The 22,595-nt window shown below is 44.5% G+C and overlaps 1 protein-coding gene across 1 annotated transcript; it reads left to right on the forward strand.

Moving 5' to 3' along the window:
* Positions 1–3,273: 3,273 nt before the first annotated feature.
* On the forward strand, positions 3,274–11,771 carry Prss23 (serine protease 23). Its single transcript, XM_032893260.1, has 2 exons — positions 3,274–3,436; positions 9,994–11,771. The coding sequence occupies exon 2, from the start codon at positions 10,005–10,007 to the stop codon at positions 11,154–11,156; it is 1,152 nt and encodes a 383-aa protein (XP_032749151.1). The 5' UTR covers positions 3,274–3,436; positions 9,994–10,004; the 3' UTR covers positions 11,157–11,771.
* The last annotated feature ends 10,824 nt before the right edge of the window (positions 11,772–22,595 follow it).

Raw genomic sequence — 22,595 nt, forward strand, 5'->3', positions numbered from 1 at the left:
TCGTTCTGCAGAGTGGATTAACCACAGCTCATGTTTATTACTTGTTCCCTGCACAAAAAGAACTATTCTAAAGCACTTTCTGTGTACTTATCCATTCAACCTTTAAAACAACCCCAGCAGCCCTGGTTGTGTAGAAGAGGCTATGGAGGCAGAGAAAGGTTAGGACAAAAGCCACAATGCTAGTAAGGAGCAGGTCCTGGCATGATACCCACACATAGCTGTGGCACCTTTTGACATAGAAACAGTAGCACTGGCACTATGCCACATATACATAAGATAAGTAAAACTCCTTTATTGGGAGAACAAAGGAGTTGATCCACTCAACAGAGAATGCAACAAGTTTTTATTCACTTTGGGAAAGAATGAAGCTCACATTTAAAAATGGTGCATTAGTCAAAAGACCTTTTTTTGTTTCTGTTTTTTGTTTTTTGTTGTTGTTGTTGTTGTTGTTGTTGTTGTTTTGGAAACAGGGTCTGTCTGTGGAGTCCTGGCTGTCTTGGAACCCACTTTATAGACCAGGCTGACCTCAAACTCAGAGATCCTCCTGCCTCTGTTCTGGAGTGCTAAGATTAAAGGTATATGCCACCCCCGCTGGGCTTAGGACTTAAAATGCTTAAGTCAAGAATGATGAGTCCGTGCTGTGGCTGGTGACATCTTCTTGCTCAAATGCTCTGCTTCCATGGATCTGAGCCTCATGATGACTGGACTAGAGGGCTTGAACATGTGAGAAAGTACAAGGGCAGAGGGAAAGAAACTCATACCAACTCCACAGGCAATAGGTCAAGATAACCCTGACTTAGAGTCTTAGACAAAATAATCCTCAACGCTCATTGTGTTTATATGTAGTGATGAGAAGCCTACAAGTGCAAGATTGAGGATAGATATGATAGAAAAACTGAGGGACCAAGTCTTTCATTCCATCTCAGCCATCCATCAGTTTAGGCTCGGTAACTCCATGTTCCCATATGAATGCAGTCAATATTTTTGTTAGCCCACACATCAAAGGAGTTCCAGCGTTAAAGTTGATAGGCAGCTAACAAGATATCACATCACTATGTGGCCTCTAAAGCGAGCAGCTATTAACTATGAGCGAATAAAGCTGGAGGGTTTATCTGGGCTTTTCTTTGGTAATAATTCTCGTGCCTTTGTCATTTCTATGGCCTCTTGAACTGCACTGGGTTTTAGTTGGTTTAGCCATAAAGAGTTCCAAGTCCATAAATTTAGCTCCATTGGGAACTATAAACCCTTGTAGACCCATAATTTAATTTGCTTTACTTGTATGATTTCAAAGAATCAGTATAAGCATATTCTGGATCATTGAGATAACCATCAGTATTACTTTTCTATTGCTGTGATAATACTGCAAAGGCCAAGGCAACTCAGAGAAGAGTTTATTTCAGCTTATGGTTGCAGAGGGTTAGAGTCCACGATGGCAAGGCAAGGCAAGCAGGGGGCCCAAGAGCTCATACCTTAGATCTCAAGCACAAAACAGAGACTGTGAACTGGGAATGGTGCCAGACTCTGAAACCTCAAAGCCCACCCCCAGTGACACACTTCCTGAGGCAAGGCCACACCCCCCAAGGCCACCTAAACACCACCGCCCACTGGGGACCAAGTATTTTAAATGCCAGAGACTATGGGAAACATCTTATTCAAACCACCACATGACTCCAAGAATTAATCTTGTTTTCTGTGCCTGTGTGTGCTTTTTGTACGCCTCATCCAGGGGGCACTTTCACTGTTAACAAGAAAGAAAGCTAGGGAATAGAAGTACAGAGGTGGGGGAAAGGAGTCCTTAAGGGCATGGCACACCCCACAGGAGTGAAAACAATATGGAAAACTGAAGAGAACCCCTTCCTTCTGGCAGTCAGCAGCCACATGCTGTCAATAGTTGAGGAAGAAGTATTAATTTGTACTGTTGGAAGACGATTTTGTATTCGATCAGTTTTAGTTTTGTTCTTGAGTTGTTCAAAGGTTTAAGTTTTTACCTAGCTTTATGTATATACTCACATTAATGGAGTGTTTAAAAAGAAAGTGTAAGCTAAGACTGGGGAGATTTAAGGTTTTGCCTTTAATGTGGTGGACAATACTAGCTTCCTTTATGTTTGAGAAACACTACTTAACAATGTGTTCAGGGCTTTCCTATTTAGGCAAGGCAAACACCAGCTCACTGAGCATGTCATTAACATCCTGGTGTGGAATAGGATGTCAGGTCCTCCCTTTCTGAAGGCAGGCTTTGACAGGAAAGAGGAAGGCTACTCTGGGATTGACAGGAGAAAAAAAAAAATGATCTCTGCAAAATTTTGTCCTACCATTCAGGAGCTGTCTGACTGCTAGCAAGATTAGGCCTCTCCAATCCTGCCGTCCTTAGGGAGAAATCCACAGCACCACCCCTTCATCTTCATGACCTGCATGAAAGTTTGGTTCAGAGAAATGGATGTATTGGGAGAGACTACCAAGGCTCTAGCATTAGATTTTTAAATAGTGAGATCTGACTTCAGAAGACTCCCAGGTGTGTGGAAATCTTCAATGATTTAGGGAAGCGGGCACCATAGGCTAGGAGGTGGCTCCACCAGCTGGTGCCCTGCTGCCCCAATAAAGACTAGGCCAGGGGCGAGCGTCACCAGCCAACCCCTGGGAAGCTGCCAAATCTGCAACCCCTTGCTGTGCTGGAGACCCAGGTTGCTAGTGGCTGAACTTCAGGGCCTGCAGCCTTGGTAGTCTGCCTCTGGATTACAAACTCCAGAAGCCACTAGAGCCAGAACTGAGGTGGGAAGGAGCTCGCTCGGTAATCACTATTTAAGGCGCACAGATTGTGCACGGGTGAGGAGCTCACAAGTTTGAATTCAACTTCGCAAACCTGCCTAGGGGCGCTTCATGCACCCGGGATGCTGGAGGACTGGAAGGCTGGAAGGGACCGCCCATGCTGGAGCATTGCTTCAGCAGACTCCAGGCAATGAAGACCCATAGAACTCGGTGGTCGAGTTGTCGAGTTGTGGAGTTGTCGAGAGCCGGAGGGTGCAAGAGTCGCTGGTGGGATCTGTCCATCGGACCCGGTACAGGGGCATCGAGTCGGGGGACCTGCTGGTGGTGAAGGGCTGCGGAGACCGAGCTGCGCGGGGCCGGAGGGTCCAGGATCTCTGAATGGCAGGGTGAAGCTGGCTGGAGGCAGGCGGCGAGGGGAAGGGGAGGCGACGGCGGGCGGGCTGGCGGGCGGGCGGGCTGTGCGGCTCGCGGCCGGGGGCGGGGCGGGAGGGCCGGAGAGGCGAAGGGGAGGAGGATGAGGAGGGGCGGACCGGGCTCTGCGGCGCTGCTGGACCGCTGGCTTGCACTCGGCGGGTCTGCGGAGCAGGCATGGGAGCCGCGCGCGTCCTCGGGGCGCCCACACCTGTCTGAGCGGCGCACGGCCGCTGCCCGGGCGGGTTGCTCCACGCGGGTGAGTGCTCTGTGGGGACCTGGAGTCTCCGGCTGGGTCCGAGGGACACAGGAGTATGCTGGAGGGGGACAAAGGGTCGGGTGCGCGTGGGGTGGGGTGGCTACAGGCTGCGGGGGACACCGGAGAGTTCGCTGTGGCCTCTACACAGACTCTGGGCTTGGGGCAAGAGTGTTCCCCGCGACTCCGGACACGCGTTCTGTAGGGCATTTGGATTCACCCAGTGACTCCGGTAAAGTGGTTGGGGAAAGAAGGCTTTGAAAGTGCTGTCTTGGATGCAGGGTGCTGTGTAGGGGTCAAGTGGAGCTGTGTCTGGCAAGCCTTTCCCAGGAGTGGTCCGAGGAGGCTCTCTCCCAGGAGCACACACACTGTAACCTCTACCATTTGCTTTCCTTGAGTTTTGCACCTACTGTACCTGGCTCCATCACGCTCTGAGTATTAATTTTTAACCTGACACGTGATTATGAACACACCTTAACAAGCAAGAAAAAGTCAGCAAACACAGGTTAGGAACTGGCTCTGTGCTGGGCGACGACTTCGCGCAGCGTGCTAAACCTAGAAAATGCTGCCTGGGTTATCAACAGTTGTTGGAAGCAAATATTTCTTCAACCTGTAGCCATTTATCACAAATTGTTAACTCTGAAAGAAAAGATCCCCAGCACCCCCACCTCCCCGCGCCCCAGAGCTTTTAAGAGAGGAAGACTTGTTTATATGGAGCAATATCACCCCCTCCTGAAATGGGGCTGGCTCTCCCTCCCACCTCTCTCCAAGCATCTCTTGAGAAAAGGCTCAGATTAAAATCCCGTTTGTTTTACTGTCCATTGGGTGGCATCCATGAGAATTTAGAAACAGTTCGTGGCCTGTGGAAAGCTCCAGATTATTCAGTATCCCGGTTAGAAATTGCTTCTCTTGGGTTTTGAAAGTGAACTTGAGGGGTCCTAGCGAACTCCTTAGGGACAGATAGGCCAATACTAAAATTGCCTCATCAGTTCTGGGGGAAGAGTTTAATTTACATTGAAATTAGCTTTTGCCAAATTCCCTATTGCAAATTAGTATCAGGATATTGTTAGACATTGGTTCAAGAGTATAGTCAGGCGGGGAGAGCATTTAAAAGGACTATTAACTGTCCTTCTAGGAGTCTCTTAGGAGTGAGGTACAGTAGTGCATGCCTGTGAATCCCAACACTTGGAAGCCGGGGAGAGGCCAGTGAACTTGAGGCTAACCTAGGTTATACAGTGAACCTTCTTTAGAGTCTCTTAGAACTGGATTGGAAGTGGAATAAAAGGACTGAGGGTTCTACAGGAGGCAGTATACTCATTTCCTTCTGAGTGTTTGTGCCCATATGTACACCATAAACATATGAATAAACCCTCCACTTGTATTTTCCATTATTATAAACGGACAATAGGCAACTTGTTATGCTTTCTCTGAACTGGGAAGGAAGCAGTCTTCCAAGGTAATTAATATGGAACTCATTTCCGTCCCACTGATGTCTATGCAGGAAGACAGTGGATGTAAGTGTATTTTTGTGCCTGTAGCACACGTGCCAACGTGCCCATTAGTGTGTCTGAGAACATTGTTGCCCAGGTCTACAGTATTAAAAGTCTCAGGTTCTCCTGAGCATCCCTCCCATGGATGCTTTAGGAGCAAATGCACCAGGCACTATTCATGCATAATTCCAAATGGCTCCAGGGATTTCGTTTTTCATGGTCTCACCAAGGACAGCTTTATGCACTCTGTTTCTTGCTCTGCTGCTAGGTTGTCTTGGGATTACTTGGACGGCTCGTTTTGCCTAAAACCTGATAGAGAAGTTAAGCTCTGTGTGACCATGAGGCCGCGCTTGTGTTGCTGGGCTTCTGAAGTCCCCTCCAGTTTCCTTACAAGACCATCATTCTTAAGCTATCCTGTGATTAGGTCCTGTCTGGCTTTAATGGGTTATGTGACTCTGGAAAGTGAGAGCAAGCCTGGCTTCAGTGTATTCACAGAGCTTTGTTCAGTTTTAGGCATTTGCTTTGGGAATTAGCAAAGCCTGATTGTTCAGTATCCCTGGCTACAGATTTCATGGGGGACCCTTTGTCACCTTTCCAACGGTATCTAGAATGAGCACCTTCATGTACTTTCTTACCTTTTCCTATGGTCACGGGAAACCATACCTTCTATAATAGAGAAGAGATTCTGAAAAATTAGGTGTTCCCTTGCCCCAATTGCTTGCTTATAGGAATTAAATCATTCTCTCAAACATCCCTCCCCCCCCTTTGAGGAGAACTGAGTTGTTGGCAGGTTTGAAGACTGTCCTGTAAAGAACCACAAAAGACAATCTCAGTACTCCAGTCCCTAAGTCCTCAGTCCCTAGAAAGGTCATTGTCATTGGCACATCTGATAATGTGCAGATTCCCTCTACTGTAAAATTAGTATTGGTAAAGCCTAATGTTTTGCACACTAGATAGCCAGACAGTGGCTAATATTTGCAACCTGGGCAGGGAGTGTGTAGTTTCCCTGTGAGTCAGATGCCTAGAAAAGAAATGTAGTTTCTGTATTACTAAGCATGGTGAAGAAAAAATATAGCTGCTCACCTTGCTTTTTTATTTTGCTTTGCCATTAGGTGAAGTAATTCATAAACTTATTTAGTCGGAAAGCTTAGAAGATAATTAATATGTATGAGGAAACTATATCCTGCAAAAAGTTCATTCCTAGAAATGCAATGTGATAGAACTGATTTTTTTTTATCCAGATTTATCTATAAGGAAGATAATGTTTGGAAATCCTCGTTCCTTTAAAAAGATGTTGGTTTTCCCAACAGCTCTACAGGAACACGATGATCCACTTTTAAACATTAGAGAATTTAAAGTTAAGTAGCACATGTATCATGTTTCTATCTAAGAGATTAAAATTGTGTACGTTACATCTGTTTACGTCCCTGAGTGTCTATGTATAAATCACTTTAAATAGGACGACAGAGCAAATTACTTTGGGTGCTTATAACTTTAATAGCCAGATGCTAGTTTAAGACCACACGAGGACTTCACATTTACATCTCAATTGCTCACCAGATATCCCCAGTCAATTTGGAAAAATGATCTGTGCTAGTTGCTTGAAGTCTATATCCCTTTCTATGTTTGGATTAAAGTTTTACCTTTCAGAGGTTCATAGAAACCTTAAGGGAAACATAGAATGAAGATTGTCTTGTCACATCAATGAATACAGCTCAACACCACTGGAAATGTCTAAGCCTTGTTTCCTACAGAGAAAATAGTGCTTCCAAAGTACCCACAGAATTGATCTTATACAAAGAAAGCTGTGCTTTTCCTTAAGTGGACAGCAGCCTTTCCCACAGACAGCCAACTTCTCCCTGACTGCTGGCTACGTGCTCAGAACCTCAGTTGTTAGCAATCTGGATTGGGAATAGCCTATCATTTAGTGGACCCTTTAGCATTCTTTCATTTGTAAGTGATCTCCAAAGTTCTTGGCATGTAGTCATCTACCATTTTGCCAAGGAGTAAATTTGACCATCTATACTGAGAGGCTATCAGGACAAGAGCCAAGCTGACTGACTACCCCGCACCCACAACCCGAGAAAAACTGGGTACCCATCCATGCAGTACCGCTCACTTGACTGGTTTCTAAAGACGTTACTTCTTTTTAAAACACAGACTAAGGGGAGATGGCATGTTGGCACTTGTGAACTTGGGACCTTAGAAAGTATTCTTTAAATAAATAGGGATTTGCTGTGCAGGCAAAGCATTCGGAGGGAGGGTTTAATTTTGCCTGAGAGGAGGATTAGTTCATTAAAGCAAAGTTCCTAGTTGTATTTTTAAAAATATGTTTGCAGTGGTTTCAGAGTTTTCCTGACATTCTCTTTCCTGACACCCTTGTCATCAAACTGTTTAATTTTAAATAGATGGATAAAGGTATGGACAGTTAGCAGTACAAGTTTGGTCCAGTTGATAACTCAGACTCTATCCGATTATGAATTTGTTTCAGACTTGGAATTCATAGTTTTTGTTCTGATATTAGCATATCTTAACACTCGTGCTTTTTTTGTCTACTGTGAGTATTATGTGTCTTATGATAAGTGTAGCATAGTCCTGTCACATGTCCTACTCTCCCACACACAGGTTTTAAAAACAGGGACAATTGACAGTTTGGGCCTCTGGATTCTATGCTTCCTTAAGACAAGATGAAATAAAACTCAGTGCCTTGACGTAACAGAATTAACCTTTTCCACACTGGTCAAACAAAGAGGGCATAGTTATGTCGCCGTCTTAGAGAGAGACATCTGACTTCTTTAGTAGATCCCATTTGACAGGGATTCTGGTGCGAGTGGAGTGGATAGTCAAACAGGAATTACCACAGAGCAAAGGCTGTTCACACCAGAGATGAGCTTACAAGCTGGGTCCTCAGTCAGTAACTGGTATAGTCAGGCTGAGACCATGCTCCACAGATCTCCCAAAGTGTACTCATCACTGCATGGCTTAACTCTCCATCACAGGCTGGACTCCGTTAGCATCAGCACAGCTCCCCTGGTCACTTCGAAACATTAGTCCTGATATTATTGTCCCCAACAATCACATACGAATATGCATGTGCACATATCCATTTACTCCATGATTTAGCAGATGTAATAAAACAGCCTCACAGTTTTCCACTCCCAAGTATCCAAGTACTCCCCCAATACCCAAGATCTTGCCTATTTAGAAAGATGGAGAGAAGTAGAACTTTGATGACTTAGGAAATACTGAGGAAATGAATTTTTTTAAAGGTTCTCATTCCTTCATTTCTCCATTCCTATTGTGCTTAGCAGAAGTAGAGTTCAAGGCAATGGGGCAAAAGAGAGAGAAGAGGGGACGGAACCCACAGTTTAGTGTGTGGATATTAGGCGGTGTGGCTTGCCTTACTCAGTCAGATCAATAGTTTTCTGCCTTATGTAAAGCAAGCACCCAGAAGTGGCCAGTATATCTGTACCTTACAAGAGGAAGGGAGTGAAAATAAGGAAACCACTGTTTCCTCTTGTTCAGGCTTTGTTCCCTTAGCTGGACTGGAAATACCCCTCCCCTTCTACTCTGGGATGCCTGATTGTGAATGAATTACCCTACCCACTGAGTCAGCTGAACCAGAAGATTTGGAGCCGTCAGAGCCCACTGATGCTTAAGCAACGATGAAAGCACTTCCAACCCTCTTTGTAATTGCTTTTCTCCAGGGATGATTGATCAGGGCTTTAAATACATCTTTCAGGATACGATTTGTACTCTTGCATTTAGTACACGCAGTGCTCCACAACGAGGCTGTTACCTGCCGCCTCTGCCTTCTCTGCCCACCCCTGCTGAGCTGAATGTAATTCCTGAGCTGACTCACACTGTGACCCAGCCCCATGGTCTTGCCCGTTGTTCTTTCTAAGTGTCCCCTTCTCTGTCTCCTAATGTATCTAATGCCCTTCCGACCTCACACCTCCGCTCAGTGGAACACCTCTCCTGCTCCTCTTACTTTCTGCATCTGATTTTGTACCCTGTGTCTGAAGCACCACATCATCTATGTATATCTGTCACTAGAAGTCACCATGCATCATTCCAAGAAATATATTTCCTGAATTGCAATATTAATTTATCATCCCAGCAGCTTAAGCACCCATCCCAAGACTCTTTCAAATGTTAGCATAGGTCCACGGTGAAGGCTTTAGACAAGCTAGAGACACAGATTCAGACACCCGAATAAATAACCAACAGTAATAGAGTTGTTAGTGTTAAAAGCTTCATATCTTTGACAATGATCCCTTTATTTTGCAGCGTAATTCAAATGTCTACAGTTATTCATGTGCAAGTGCAAAGATGGTTATTCATGACCCGACAGCTCTTTCAGCCATGCTCTAAAATGTAAAACTTGACTGCATCAGGGTGAAATGCACCCATGTTACTGAAAGTTGGATCAAAGGCGATGCCTAACATACTTTTCCCAATTCAAAGCAAAATTCTGCAAAATTCTCCTGTCATTTTCCAAATACATGCATGCATTATGTAGGAATGATAAGATTTCCAGTATGACTCCACCCCTCTCAAATGCCTCTGTGCCCAGTGTAGTGTCTGATTTAGTTTTACTATCTAAATGAGCATGTTGCCCGGAAAGTTACGTAAGAAGTTATTGAAATAGAATAACATAAGAAAGAAGGAAATGGTCCAGGGGTGGGTGGGTAGCTAGAAAGGAGAGGACAAGGTATATATAATCAGGTAAAAAGAATGTTCAAAATCTCACGAAAATGAGAGCTTGCCACATGTTCACAAAATAGTGGTAACTTTTCTAGATATGGCCCTGTAATATCACATGGTCTTTATTTCTTAAACATGGGGAGGGGGGCAGCTTCATTTGAGGCTGAGGTGTGGGAATGATCCCAAGGTCAAGCAAGTCCTTGCATGTAAGTGAGACCACTACCTGAGGAATTCTCTCTCTGGGAACCTGAGGAATGTTCCCAGTCTTAGAAACATGACCAGCACCCTGCAGTGCATTGCCATGCTGCAGTAAATGAACTATATAGCTTCTGTCCTCCTGACTTTTTGTCTTTATTTCTACAGTAGCACTCAGCATGGCTGGAATCCCAGGACTCTTCATCCTTCTCCTTGTCCTGCTCTGTGTGTTCATGCAGGTGAGTCCCTACAACGTTCCGTGGAAACCAACATGGCCGGCTTACCGCCTCCCTGTAGTCTTGCCTCAGTCTACCCTCAAGTTAGCCAAACCAGACTTCGATGCCAAAGCGAAATTGGAGGTGTCCTCCTCATGTGGACCCCAGTGTCACAAGGGAACACCGCTGCCCACCTACGAAGAGGCCAAGCAGTACCTTTCCTATGAAACCCTTTATGCCAACGGCAGCCGCACAGAGACTCAGGTGGGCATCTACATCCTCAGCAACGGTGAAGGCAGGGCACGCAGCAGAGACTCGGAGGCCGCAGGGAAATCTCGCAGGAAGAGGCAGATTTATGGCTATGATGGCAGATTTAGCATTTTCGGGAAGGACTTCCTGCTCAACTATCCCTTCTCAACATCGGTGAAATTGTCTACTGGCTGCACCGGCACCCTGGTGGCAGAGAAGCACGTCCTCACTGCTGCCCACTGCATACACGATGGCAAAACCTATGTGAAAGGAACACAGAAACTCCGAGTGGGCTTCCTGAAGCCCAAGTATAAAGATGGTGCCGGAGGGGACAACAGTTCAAGCTCAGCTCTGCCGGATAAGATGAAATTTCAGTGGATCCGTGTGAAACGCACCCATGTGCCCAAGGGGTGGATCAAGGGTAATGCCAACGACATCGGCATGGATTATGACTACGCCCTTCTGGAACTCAAGAAACCCCACAAAAGAAAGTTCATGAAGATTGGTGTGAGTCCTCCAGCGAAGCAGCTCCCGGGGGGCAGGATCCACTTCTCAGGCTACGACAATGACCGGCCCGGCAATTTGGTGTACCGCTTCTGCGATGTCAAAGATGAGACATACGACCTTCTTTATCAGCAGTGTGATGCCCAGCCCGGGGCCAGCGGTTCAGGGGTCTATGTGAGGATGTGGAAGAGACCACAGCAGAAATGGGAAAGGAAAATTATCGGCATCTTCTCAGGGCACCAGTGGGTGGACATGAATGGCTCTCCGCAGGATTTCAATGTGGCAGTTAGAATCACGCCTCTGAAATATGCCCAGATTTGCTATTGGATTAAAGGAAACTACCTGGATTGCAGGGAGGGGTGACATGCGTCTTCTTGCCAGCACCGATGGTCGTTTTGCACTCATTGTAGGAGAGAGGCCAGCTTTTTATCATTGACTCTTGTGGGGTGTGTCACATAGTATCTTTTACCTAATATTCTTCAAATAGCAAAACGATTGGTTCTATTATTTGAAAACTGTTGTGTGCGTTATAGCATTTAAGCAGTCTGAAAGCATACTTTTTACATAGAGACTTTAAAATATTGATGTTCGGGTTAATAGGGGATATTTGGCAAGTGTTAAACTTTCAGCTTTTGGAGAGCTCTGATTTTTGTCTTATCCAAACATGCTTCAGAGGTTTATATCAAATATGTGACATACAGGGAATATGGATTCTTATGTTTGTATATGTATATGTCTTCTGAGAGTCATACATATATTGATATTTTTGTAATGTGTGGTTATAATGTTTCCAAATGACGATAGCAAAGCTTGCAATAGGCAATCAGAATGTTTCCGATTCAAACATTTACATAATAGTCCTTGAAGAGAAACAGTAATTTATTGGCTCTATTAATACACATGTAAAGCTGTATCTTACAGTGCAGAGAATTCCCATGCTGCTTTTAGTTTTGAAAATAAAACTCTGTCTTCTAAAAACTTTTGGTCTGCTTTGTGGGAAGTCTGTATACAGCTCTGCAAACCTTGCTATCACACCAGAGTAGGCAAGATCATTTATTCCCATCCCTCCTCTTGGCCAGATTTTCTTCGCATAGCTGAAGCTAACAGTTTCTCGAAAGACAACAAGCGGAGTCTAATTAGAACAGGCTGCGACGCTTCCCAGCGAGCGGCTGTGGCTACAATAAAAACAGTTCTTGGATTTTCTCCCCTCAATGAGGCGCATCACACTGTTTATCATTTGGGTGAGTAATTTAAAGTGAATTAAATTCCAGAGAACAATGGACTCATTGCTCCCTAGATGTCACAGCAGAATAACCCCTTGTTTGAAGCCTAGCATGATCACACAGCCTAATCCAGAATTATTCCGCTCAGTTTTTCAACGTTTCCAGAGAGCTGTATATTTGTTCCATTTGTAAACTTTCTCTCTCACTGTACTTATTTTATAGTTTTAAAAAATGTTTGGCAGTTGCTTTAAGGAAATCCAACATAGCTTTATTTTCCCAGTTCAAGCGGGGGGATCTCTTGCTAGAATGGTCTAGGCTATAGGCACATATAACCAGACACAGCAGTCAGAAAAACAATTGAAGATGGTGAGTGAGATGGCCCAGAGGGCAAGGGTATTTGCTGTCAAGCCTGACAGCCTGAGTTCAATTCCTGGGAGCCACACATGGAAGGGAACTGACTCCCACAAGCTGACTTCTGACCTTCACAGACGCACAGTGGCAAACCAGCACATTTCCCCATAAATAAACAGATGAAATTTAAAAATCAGAAGGCTGACCAAGTAGTTAGGAATGTTTGCTGAGAAAGCATGTGGACCGAGATTCAATTCCCCAGCACTCCATACAAAAATGGAATATAGATACATACCATGTAATCCCAGCACCATCAAGGACAAAGATAGAAGGATGGATGGTCCTTGCTGGCTTCTGGCCAGCTCCATGTTCAGAAAGAGATTTTGCTACAGAGGAATAAGGCAGAGAATGATAGAGCAAAACATGGGATGTCCTCCTCTGGCAAAACACACACACACACACACACACACACACACACACACACACACACACACACACACCATAAAATCATTCAGACAATGGAGGAGAATGAGAATCATGTATTCTAGTAAATGTATGAACAGAATCATACCATAAAAAGGAATTACTGACTTATTTTGTAGTTTCATCTTGTGGCTCTTAACCTCATTTTATCAGTCAGGAGACAAACAATATGAGGTAGATGTTTGAGACGTTGCATGCTGGGTAATTTTCGCTTACATTGCGGCTCTGAGGACATTCAAATATAACACTGTCAGTTAAACATGCTCCTGGTGGCTTGTGTTTCTTGAGCTTTATGAAGGACAAGGTAAGGCCCTCAAGACTGTGCTGCAGGTGTTCTTCATATTGTGCAGATGTGGAAGGCACAGTGAAGGGACTCAGCAGTGCTGGGGGAATCAGTTCATCAGTACACTGCTTTGCAATCTAGCAGAAATCTCATCCAACGTGAGGAGGAAGAGGCGTGTCCGGTACTGTGTCTGGTACTTAGAAGTTGTGTTTGTTTTTGCATGTACATGCAAGAGGTGCAGTGTGTGTGTGTGTGTGTGTGTGGGTGGGATTTTGGAAATAGATAATCCTTTTTTGAATCTCCTTGATGTTTAGATTTGGGTTTTTTTTTTAAAGAGTGGCACAAATCAAAATAACATCAGTTCTTGCCTTATAAGTGCAATGTACTTGAGAATAGCAGCCATAGGCATGGGATGGTAAAAGAAAATGGTGAACTATTTCAATATGTCCATCTTTTCATTGGTGATAAACTGTGCTGTTAAAGTGTCGCAGCAGAGCTAGGGAGAAGGTTCAGTGTACCATGTACTTTTTCTGCAAGTGTAAAGACTGGAGTTCAGATCCCCAGGACCCACAAAAGAGCTGGGAAGCCTACAAACCCAGACCTAGGAAACCAGAGAGGGTAGCTCCCTGGAGCAGGCTAGCTAGACTCTCCAGAATCAACAAGCTCCATCCAGCACAGATCTTATCTCAATAAATACAGTATGGAGCATGGAGGAAGATATCTGACTCTGATTTTTACCTATCTATGCACATGCACTGGCACATACACATGCAAGCACATGCACACACATGCAACCACACACACCATGCACATACACAACAAACGAAGAAAGTGCCCTGGCAATAGAAAGAATGACTTCGTGGTAGCAGGGCAATGAACATTATGCCTGTGTTAGCTGTGTACACTGTAACAGTGTATTTCTCCCAAGGCTAGTAGAACCATGGTCCCTAAACCATGTCCCTTAAGTACATGTCATTCCAAGTTTTCTGTCAGAACTGAAAAAGGTACTGTCATCAAGTGGGAGGAAGATGCCACTTAGTGCCCCATCATCTGTATGCACACTAAGAACTATAGAAATCTATTATAGGAAAGAGACCTGTGACTATTTTTAAGTCTGCATTTCAGCAAACATGCCTGGTCACAGAACCTTTGCTTTCTCCCTTACAGCTTCCAACAAGTTTGCCCTTGCAATATATGTTAAGCGTTGTTGTACAAATGTCTTAGTCAAGGAGACAGAGTAGAAAATGCAATGAGCTGTGGATTGGGTTGGGTATCCGTGCCTTTAGGGCTTACTTAGACCTTGTCACTAGGATTTGGAGATGTCCAGAGCATAAAACGGAAGAATAAATCTGAAAACCATTTGTCTGTGAGGATCAGAAGGCTGTGACAGAATTTAGGACATACTTGTCAGCATGATCACAAACTTTGGGAAGAAACTAGTGTAAGAAGCTGCAGAAACAACACGCGGAAGAGACAAAATGTGAAGCGTAAGTGTCAGAGCTGTGCGTGAACTCCTGCCTGACCTGTTTGGGATGAGAAAGGGGTGAGGGTGTTGAGACCACGCTCCTATTTCCCTGTTCTTTATGGCACTTAGACTGTCTGCTCGCTGGAAAAAGTTCCAAGGACACCTGGGCCCCATACTTCCATGGTGATCTTTCCGAACCCCTACGAGGTTTTCAACCCAGAATATGTGAGGATGATGGGGTCCACTGGCTGACTTGGTAATCTACCACCCATCAATTGGAAACTAATGGTGCGTACAGGCATGCAGAGGAGTTCAGACTGCTCTCCTCAGCACCTCCTCATCCAGGGCTAGTGAGGGCCCTGGGCCAAGGATGCCAACAGACAGTCCCTGCACAAGACTGGATTCTTCATTGCCCTGGCATATGCTACTGCTCACATCTGCTCCTTTCCTTCATTCTTGTCATGAACCACTTCAGTGATGCTTTGAAGTGGTCTCTGTCACCGTGTGGATGTTCATAAGGTATTCCTTTCTTTGTCATCCAGAACGAGGCTGACTGAAAGACGAAAATGACGCTGAGTCACATTTCACGTACCCTAGGCAAACTAGCACATTTAGTCATTGTTCTAGTTTAATTCTGGGGCCGAAACACTTTATCCCACCACAGTTTAGGGGAAGGAAGGATTTATTAGGCTTACAGACCAAAGTCCAAGTCTATCACTGAGGGATGTCAGGGCAGAAACTCGAGGCAGGAACCTGAAGGCAGGACCGGTTGCCGTTCCACAAAGCACTACCACCAACAGGGAACGAGCGGATAGCCAAGAAGTTGCAGCACAAAACACAGAGAAGCACTGCCTTCGGGCTTTCTCAGAGGCTCTTGTTCGGATGACTTTCTTATAGAGTTCAAGACCACCTGCGTGGGGGCAATGCTGCCCTTAGTGGGCTGGGCCCTCCACATTCACTATCAAGACAACTGCAGACACACCCACAGACCAATCTGAAATAGGTAACTTCTCCACTGAGACTTCTCCTCTCAAAGACTCTAGGCTGTGCCAAGTTGAAAATTAAGGCTTTCCAGAACAGTCAGTCTGGCTGCTAAATCCTTGAGGCACTAGATAGAATGTGGATTGTGAGCACTGCTAACCTAGGGCCGCATCCCCTCCCCAGCTCACCCCCCAACCCCCGCACTATGGTTCTGGGGTACATTTCTTCTTTGCCTGCGTCATTCCTAGGTCCTCCCATTAGGGAGGGGCATTTCAAAGACCTCTTGGTAGGTGCTTAGGTGCTGAAGAGAGAACTCAGCAAATGAGACCAAGTCTGAGGACCTTGAGTTCAATCCCAAGTTGGTGTGACAGTGCACACATGTAATCATAGTGCTGAGGAAGCAGAGACAGGCAGGTCCCTGACTGACCATCCTGCCTGGCTGAAACCCTGTCTCATAAAGCAGAGTGAACAGCATCTTTAGAAATGACCGACACACAAGGTTGACCTCTGGCCTCCACAAGCGCGTGCACACCTGCACACTCAAATGAACACACACACACAGTCATATTCACAAACCTTCTGATGGAGCTAGAATACATCGGTAGTAACAGTAATCCACTTCTAGTCAATGTGCTACACTTATTTTTTACTCTGGTATTTCCCTAGAGAAAGGAATAAACTCCAAGGTAAGTGCAAATAAGGCTGGGGAGAAAAACAAACAAACAAACAAACAAACACCAAAACTGGTATGGGGACAGGATGGCCTTGCAGTTGGACAGATTGATTTCTTGGTTATCTGGCTTATTTTATCAAACAAATCTTGGTGCACTTTAATTTAGAGCTTAAACCCTTCAGTGAGGTTTAAAGATTTCACGCCTCCAGCCTCCAGCTCCTCCAGAGGCCTGGGATGAAGCAGATGGAAAGGGAAAGGAAAAGCATCTCAATCCACTGTGAGTGACTCCTCAGTAGCTGCTGCTTCCCGTTAGCTCCCAGCTCTGTCGGCGTGACCATCCCCTCCTTGCTAGTGGATCAGCCATCTTAGAACACTTACAGCCCTCTTCAACGGCGAACCAGCAAGGGGTTCCAAGCCCTGCCATTATCTTCCAAGTCTAGATCATCTAGGACCAACAGGCTCTCTACTCATAACAGCTGCCTTCAGCAAATCTGAAGAGGAGCAGGGTCCCAGACTGGAGGGTAAAAGCCCCTGTCAGCATCAGATTTGTACTATTAAAGAAACTGCCAGAGGTCTTTGTGGCCAGAGCAGATCAAACAAACAAACAAACAAACAAACAGATGAACAAACAGAAAGATGGTTGTTGGGAGAGAACAGTTCTGACCAGCTCATGTAGGAGAGAAGAGTTAAGGCAGAGTTATAATTCATTCTACTTGCTAAGAGACACGAGCTTCTAGCATGGGTGCTGAGAGGATCCACCAGGACGGAGGTAGGTCTGAATGGCCATGTACATGTCTGAATGGGCATCTTTAGAGATGAACAGTTTCCTTTGGTGACTTCCACACTCCTCATTAAAAAGGTAACCCTGCTACAGTACCCAGTTAATGTACTCAGTCATCACCTACGAATAAATGGTTGACTCACCAGATCTTCTTACGAGGACTTTGAACAGCTTTGCCTCCAATAAACACAAAGTGCCAGGGCCAAACCTTCCCGGTGATGCACAGGCTTTAGTGAGTCATAAAAATGGTGGACTCAGGAATGGGCACCAACCAAGAGTCACCTGGGAAGAGAGTCTACCTGAAGAAGTATTTAGATCATGCTGACCTGGGGGCACATTTGAACAGGATTGGCCTACGTGTTAATTGACGTGGGAAAAACCCAGTCATTTATGGTAACACCATTGCCTAGACAGTGAGTCCTGATCTAAGTGAGCAGATCTAAGCGAGCACAGCTGTGTGCCTTATTTTCTCAGCGCTTGACTATAGGATGTGACTAGCTACACAGAGTCCCTGCCACTAACTCCTGTGCTATGGCGGACTGAAATCTGGAACTGGAAGCTGAATAAACCTTTTTCCCCCTCCCATAAGTTGCTTTTTCTCAGTGTTTTTTTTTTTTAAATCCACAGTCTAAATGGAAGTAAGACACTCACTGCCATCTGCCCTGCCAAGCTCGATGCAAAAATGTCAGCTGGCTCCACAGGATGCCTTCTCTCTATGTGTATCAAGAACGTTGTGTCAAATGCTCCTTTGGTTCTGATTTGCCGCTTTCCCTGTCCCTGGACTTTTAAAAGGACATCAGATGTGCTTTTTTTTTTCATAAAGAAAAATGACATTTTTTGAGAAACGATAGTCCCAATCCAATGAAACAAGATTGAAGGGTTTGTATGGTTGAGCGTGAGGAAAGCGAGTGACTGGCTTGGGTTCCTCAGTATGGGAACCACGGTGAGCTGATGCCATCAGGAGAATGTCTCATAGGAACACCCGTATATCCTCCTCAGTGTCTCCATAAGTCCAACCCTCCTGCTGCCTCCGGGACAATTCTCACTGCTTTGCTCTGCTTGTTTTCTCTGCATCCCATTTGCTTACTCCACTGCCATTGATCTCTGCTGCTAGACTACAATTTCATGAGGACAGGACCTTTATTTCTTGTATCCCTACAACAATGCCCAGGTTATGTCCTAATAAGTGCATCCAAGGCAATCACTGAATAAATTGCCTTATTAGCTTTAGAAAATCTATAATGCCATGGTTAGGATTACTTGGGTTTAGATAATTCTTGAAGCCAGAATGAGACTTTTGTAGTGTCTTGGACCCTCCCTCTCTCACTTATCTGCCCTAGCCTACCTTTCTTATCCTCCCCTACCATACCCCACACCCTATCTTATTTATAAACCGTATCCTGTCCTGTCTTGTCCTAGCAGGTGTTACACCATCACTGTCATTTATATCTGTCTTCCCCGGTAGAGTAGGAGCCTTGTAAGAGCAAGAGTTGAATTCTGTTCTAGCTCCCACTGTTGTCCTGTGGCCCAGCATAAGAATCGCTCGCTCAGTGAGAAAGCAGATCTTTGTATGACTTGTGCAGTAATCGTGTCTGCTCCCTCAGCACATCTTATATGCAATCAGGGCGATTGATTGCTTAGTGGCCTGTCCCCCAATATATCCACTATCTTGATCAACTTTCTTCTCCATTGCTCTCTAGACTCATACAGTCTGGCTTTCAGCCATCTGTACTGAACACACCTGTGCTTTTTATCTTCGGTCATTGGCCAAGCTCTCTCCTCCCCTTAGCTTGCACTTTTCCATATCTCTAGTTATTTAATGACTTATCCAGCAAATATTCAACAGTGGGTACTAGTCACCCCCATCTTCATCCCAGAACCTCAGAGAGGACATTGCACATCTGTGTGTTCAAGATTCTTATGCGTCACTGTAGTAAAGGCACTGCCCCCCTTTCCCAAGGCTCAGGAATCACTCTCTCTACAGAAATATCTTGGCATCAGTGAAATGTAGTCACCACTTTGTGAGTTAAACAGCTGAGTCTCTCCCATTTACTTTAATAAATCTCCCAGTTTGTGTCCAGTCTCACTGCTGCATTTCCTTTCTTGGATTTATTAATGCTGATTCTATATCCAGTTCCCCGATGGGGGGAAAAAAATGCCATGTTTGGCAAACCAGTGTGACCCAAGCGTGACTAATGTCCTCTGTGGATAAGCCATTCTGGGACACAGAACATTTTCCTTTTAAAATGACATGCTTTACTACTCCCAGATAATTGCCAGAGCAGTCAAACACAAAGATAGGAAATTCCACAAAAGTATCTCACTTTGCTTTCCCACTGTAAGAAAGATGTTTGTTGGTCAACTACAGTATAGTATCAGGAAGAATCAGTCTTTACTGATCGCCTTAATGGTGACTTTTCTTCTGTTCTGTAAAGTCTCTACTGCCTCATGCTCCATACTCTTGGAGTTCTTAAATATAGTAAAATGCCATCAAGACTTATTGGAGGGGGGGGGGATTTAACCCAGGGGTAGGGCGGGTGCCTAGGAAACACAAGGCCCTGGGTTGGGCCCCCAGCTCCAAAAAAAAAAAAAAAAAAAAAAAAAAAAAGACTTATTGGAGGAAAAAAGGGAATTTGACTTGAAAAAAATCTAGATTTTCATGAGAATTGTGGAAGAGAACAAAACATTGTGATCACACTTGAATCTATAAATCTGGGCATTAGCATGTGTAATCAGATTCCTTTCAGTTTATCTTTTACCCAACAGCCAGCGTTGGGTAACTGCAAACTACTTGTCTGTCTGTATATCAGCACTAGCCAAGTGTGCTCCGATTTTCTTTACTCTCTGGTCATGTTAGGTGTACCATTAATTAAATTTCTTTCCAATTTGTGAGCGTTTAGAAGTTTTCCACTGCCCTGGAGAAGGGATTTAAATCTGCCAGGAGCATTGTCTTAGCACTGCAGTTTCTCCTGATAGCACAATTCTGTTTAGAGAGCTGTTGTTTAGTGTTTCTGATCACTTAGGAGGAATTCCCAAGTTAAGAGTAACCTGGGGTTAAAGTCAACACTTTGAAATATCACCTTGTTCTGCTTACTGCGCGATCTCAGCTTTCTTTGGATGTTATAAAAAGCAACTTTTCTTGGCCGCTGCTGATTTTTTTCCCCATTCTTGGGTTGCCCCCTAGTGGTTTCCTTGACTTATAGGCATGTTGATATCCTTCAACTCTCGGAGCCTAAAAGGGGCTTTCTGGTAGCTCTAAGTATTTGATATTAACTTTGTCTTTTCCACACCTCCTCCTGTTTACAAAGAGGACAGCTTCTCCTTTTTCCCTTGAAGGGAAAGTCAGCAATGTGCAAAGCAGTCCAGGCACATTTTTTGTCACGATCGCTGCATTCTACTGATCACAGTGAAATCCTTCCTAGAAGTTTCCACTGTGGTTTTGCCTCAGCGCTGTTTTCCACTTGCCTGGCATTCACTTTCTCTGTCAACATTGGCGTGATGCCAGGTAATCTAGGGGTGCAGGGATAATTTAAAGGCTGTGCTGCAGTTTGAAAATGCCAATTATATATGCTGAATACAGCTGGGCAGGAGTCCCATACTCCCATCCATAATAAATAAACAAGTTAGCACTCTTAGGGCCTGCAGTTGGTTCCGGACTTCTTGGCTCCATCTGGATATTGGAACTGTGACTTGTCCCCACCCAACCACTTGAGTTCTATCCAAATGTCTTGGAAAGCCTTTGAGATCCTGTAGAAAATGAGTGAGAGACCTGATCAGTATCATACCTGACTTTGTGCTGGATGCTGGGTCCTGGACATCTGTACCAGGAAACTCAGTGCAACAAACATTACTAATCTAAAAAGTTATTGGCTAATTAGAGAAGGCCAAGAAGTTTTCAAAATTCAAAACTTTATTAAAAGATTTTTAAAGGAAAAAAAGCTTGCTTTTATTAAAATCTAAATTGTAAGAGGACAGTTGATACCACAAACTGATGGTCTTTCCAGGAACACAGTGACTACAGAATTGAATTAGAGACTTCTCCCAGCAAGGTTTGAGTACAGGGGAGGAAGAGATTGCTTTGTGGTTAGGAGCACCTGATGCTCTTGACAAGGACATTGGTCCAAGTCCCAATGCTCACATCAGCCAATTCTAAATGGCTAACAATCACCTGTAACTCCAGTTCCATAGGATTCAGCACCCTCTTCTGGCCTCCATGGGCATCTGTATGGATATGGTGCGCATACATACAGTCTGGTAAGTACATACACACAAAATTAAAAAATAGAATAAGTATAAAGGAATCAGTAGATTAAAAGTACACCAAGTGGATCAAGGATCTCCACAAAAAAACAGGATACGCTATCTAATAGAAGAGAAAGTGGGGAAGAGTCTCAAACACATGGGCACAGGAGGAAATTCCCTGAACAGAACACCAATGTCTTATGCTCTAAAATCAACAATCAACAAATGGGACCTCATAAAATTGCAAAGCTTCTGCAAGGGAAAGGACACTGTCAATAGGACAAAACAGCAACCAACAGATTGGGAAAAGATCTTTACCAATCCTACATCTGATAGAGGACTAATATCCAATATATACAAAGAACTCAAGAAGTTAGACTCCAGAGAACCAAATAACCCTTTTAAAAATGGTGTTCACAGCTAAACAAAGAATTCTCAACTGAGGAATATTGAATGGCTGAGAAGCACCTAAAGAAATGTTCAACATTCTTAGTTATCAGGAAAATGCAAATCAAAACAACCCCAAGATTCCACCTCACACCAGTCAGAATGGCTAAGAGCAAAATCTCAGGTGACAACAGATGCTGGCAAGAATGTGGAGAAAAAGGAACACTCCTCCATTGTTGGTGGGATTGCAAGCTGGAAATCAGTCTGGAGGTTCCTCAGAAAATTGGATATAGTTACCTGAGGACCCAGTAATAACACTCCTTGGCATATACCCAAAAGATGCCCCAACATATAACAAGGACACGTGCTCCAATATGTTCATAGCAGCCTTACTTATAATAGCCAGAAGCTGGAAAGAACCCAGATGTCCGTCAAAAGAGAAATTGATACAGAAAATATGCTACATTTACACAATGGAGTACTACTCAGCTATTAAAAAAATGACTTCATGAAATTCTTTGGCAAATGGATGGAGCTAGAAAATATCATCCTGAATGAGGTAACCCAGTCACAAAAGAACACACATGGTATGCATGCACTGTAAGTAGACAATTAAATAAAAAGCTCAGAAGAACATGATACAATTCACAGACCATAAGTTCAAGAAGAAGAAAGACCAAAGTGTGGATGCTTCAGTCCTTCTTAGAAGGGGGAACAGAGTACTCACAGGAAGTAGAGGGTGGGAGGGACGGGCAGAAGAGAGGAGGGGGCAGCAAAAGGGGAGCAGGATCTGGTGTGGAAGGAGACTGGCATGATATATGGAGGGTCAGGAACTTGAACAGTGGTGCATAGCAGTGGGGGAAGGGGAGCTGGGGATAGTCACCAGAAAGTCTCATTTGTCCAGAAAGCAAGAGCCTCCTAAGATCCAACAGG

This window comes from Rattus rattus, chromosome 2 (assembly GCF_011064425.1).
Source record: "Rattus rattus isolate New Zealand chromosome 2, Rrattus_CSIRO_v1, whole genome shotgun sequence".
In the NCBI taxonomy this organism is placed as follows: Eukaryota; Metazoa; Chordata; class Mammalia; order Rodentia; family Muridae; genus Rattus; species Rattus rattus.

Excerpts from the sequence above, each read along its gene's own strand:
- Prss23 (XM_032893260.1), top strand. The coding sequence starts at position 10,005 with ATGGCTGGAATCCCAGGACTCTTCATCCTTCTCCTTGTCCTGCTCTGT.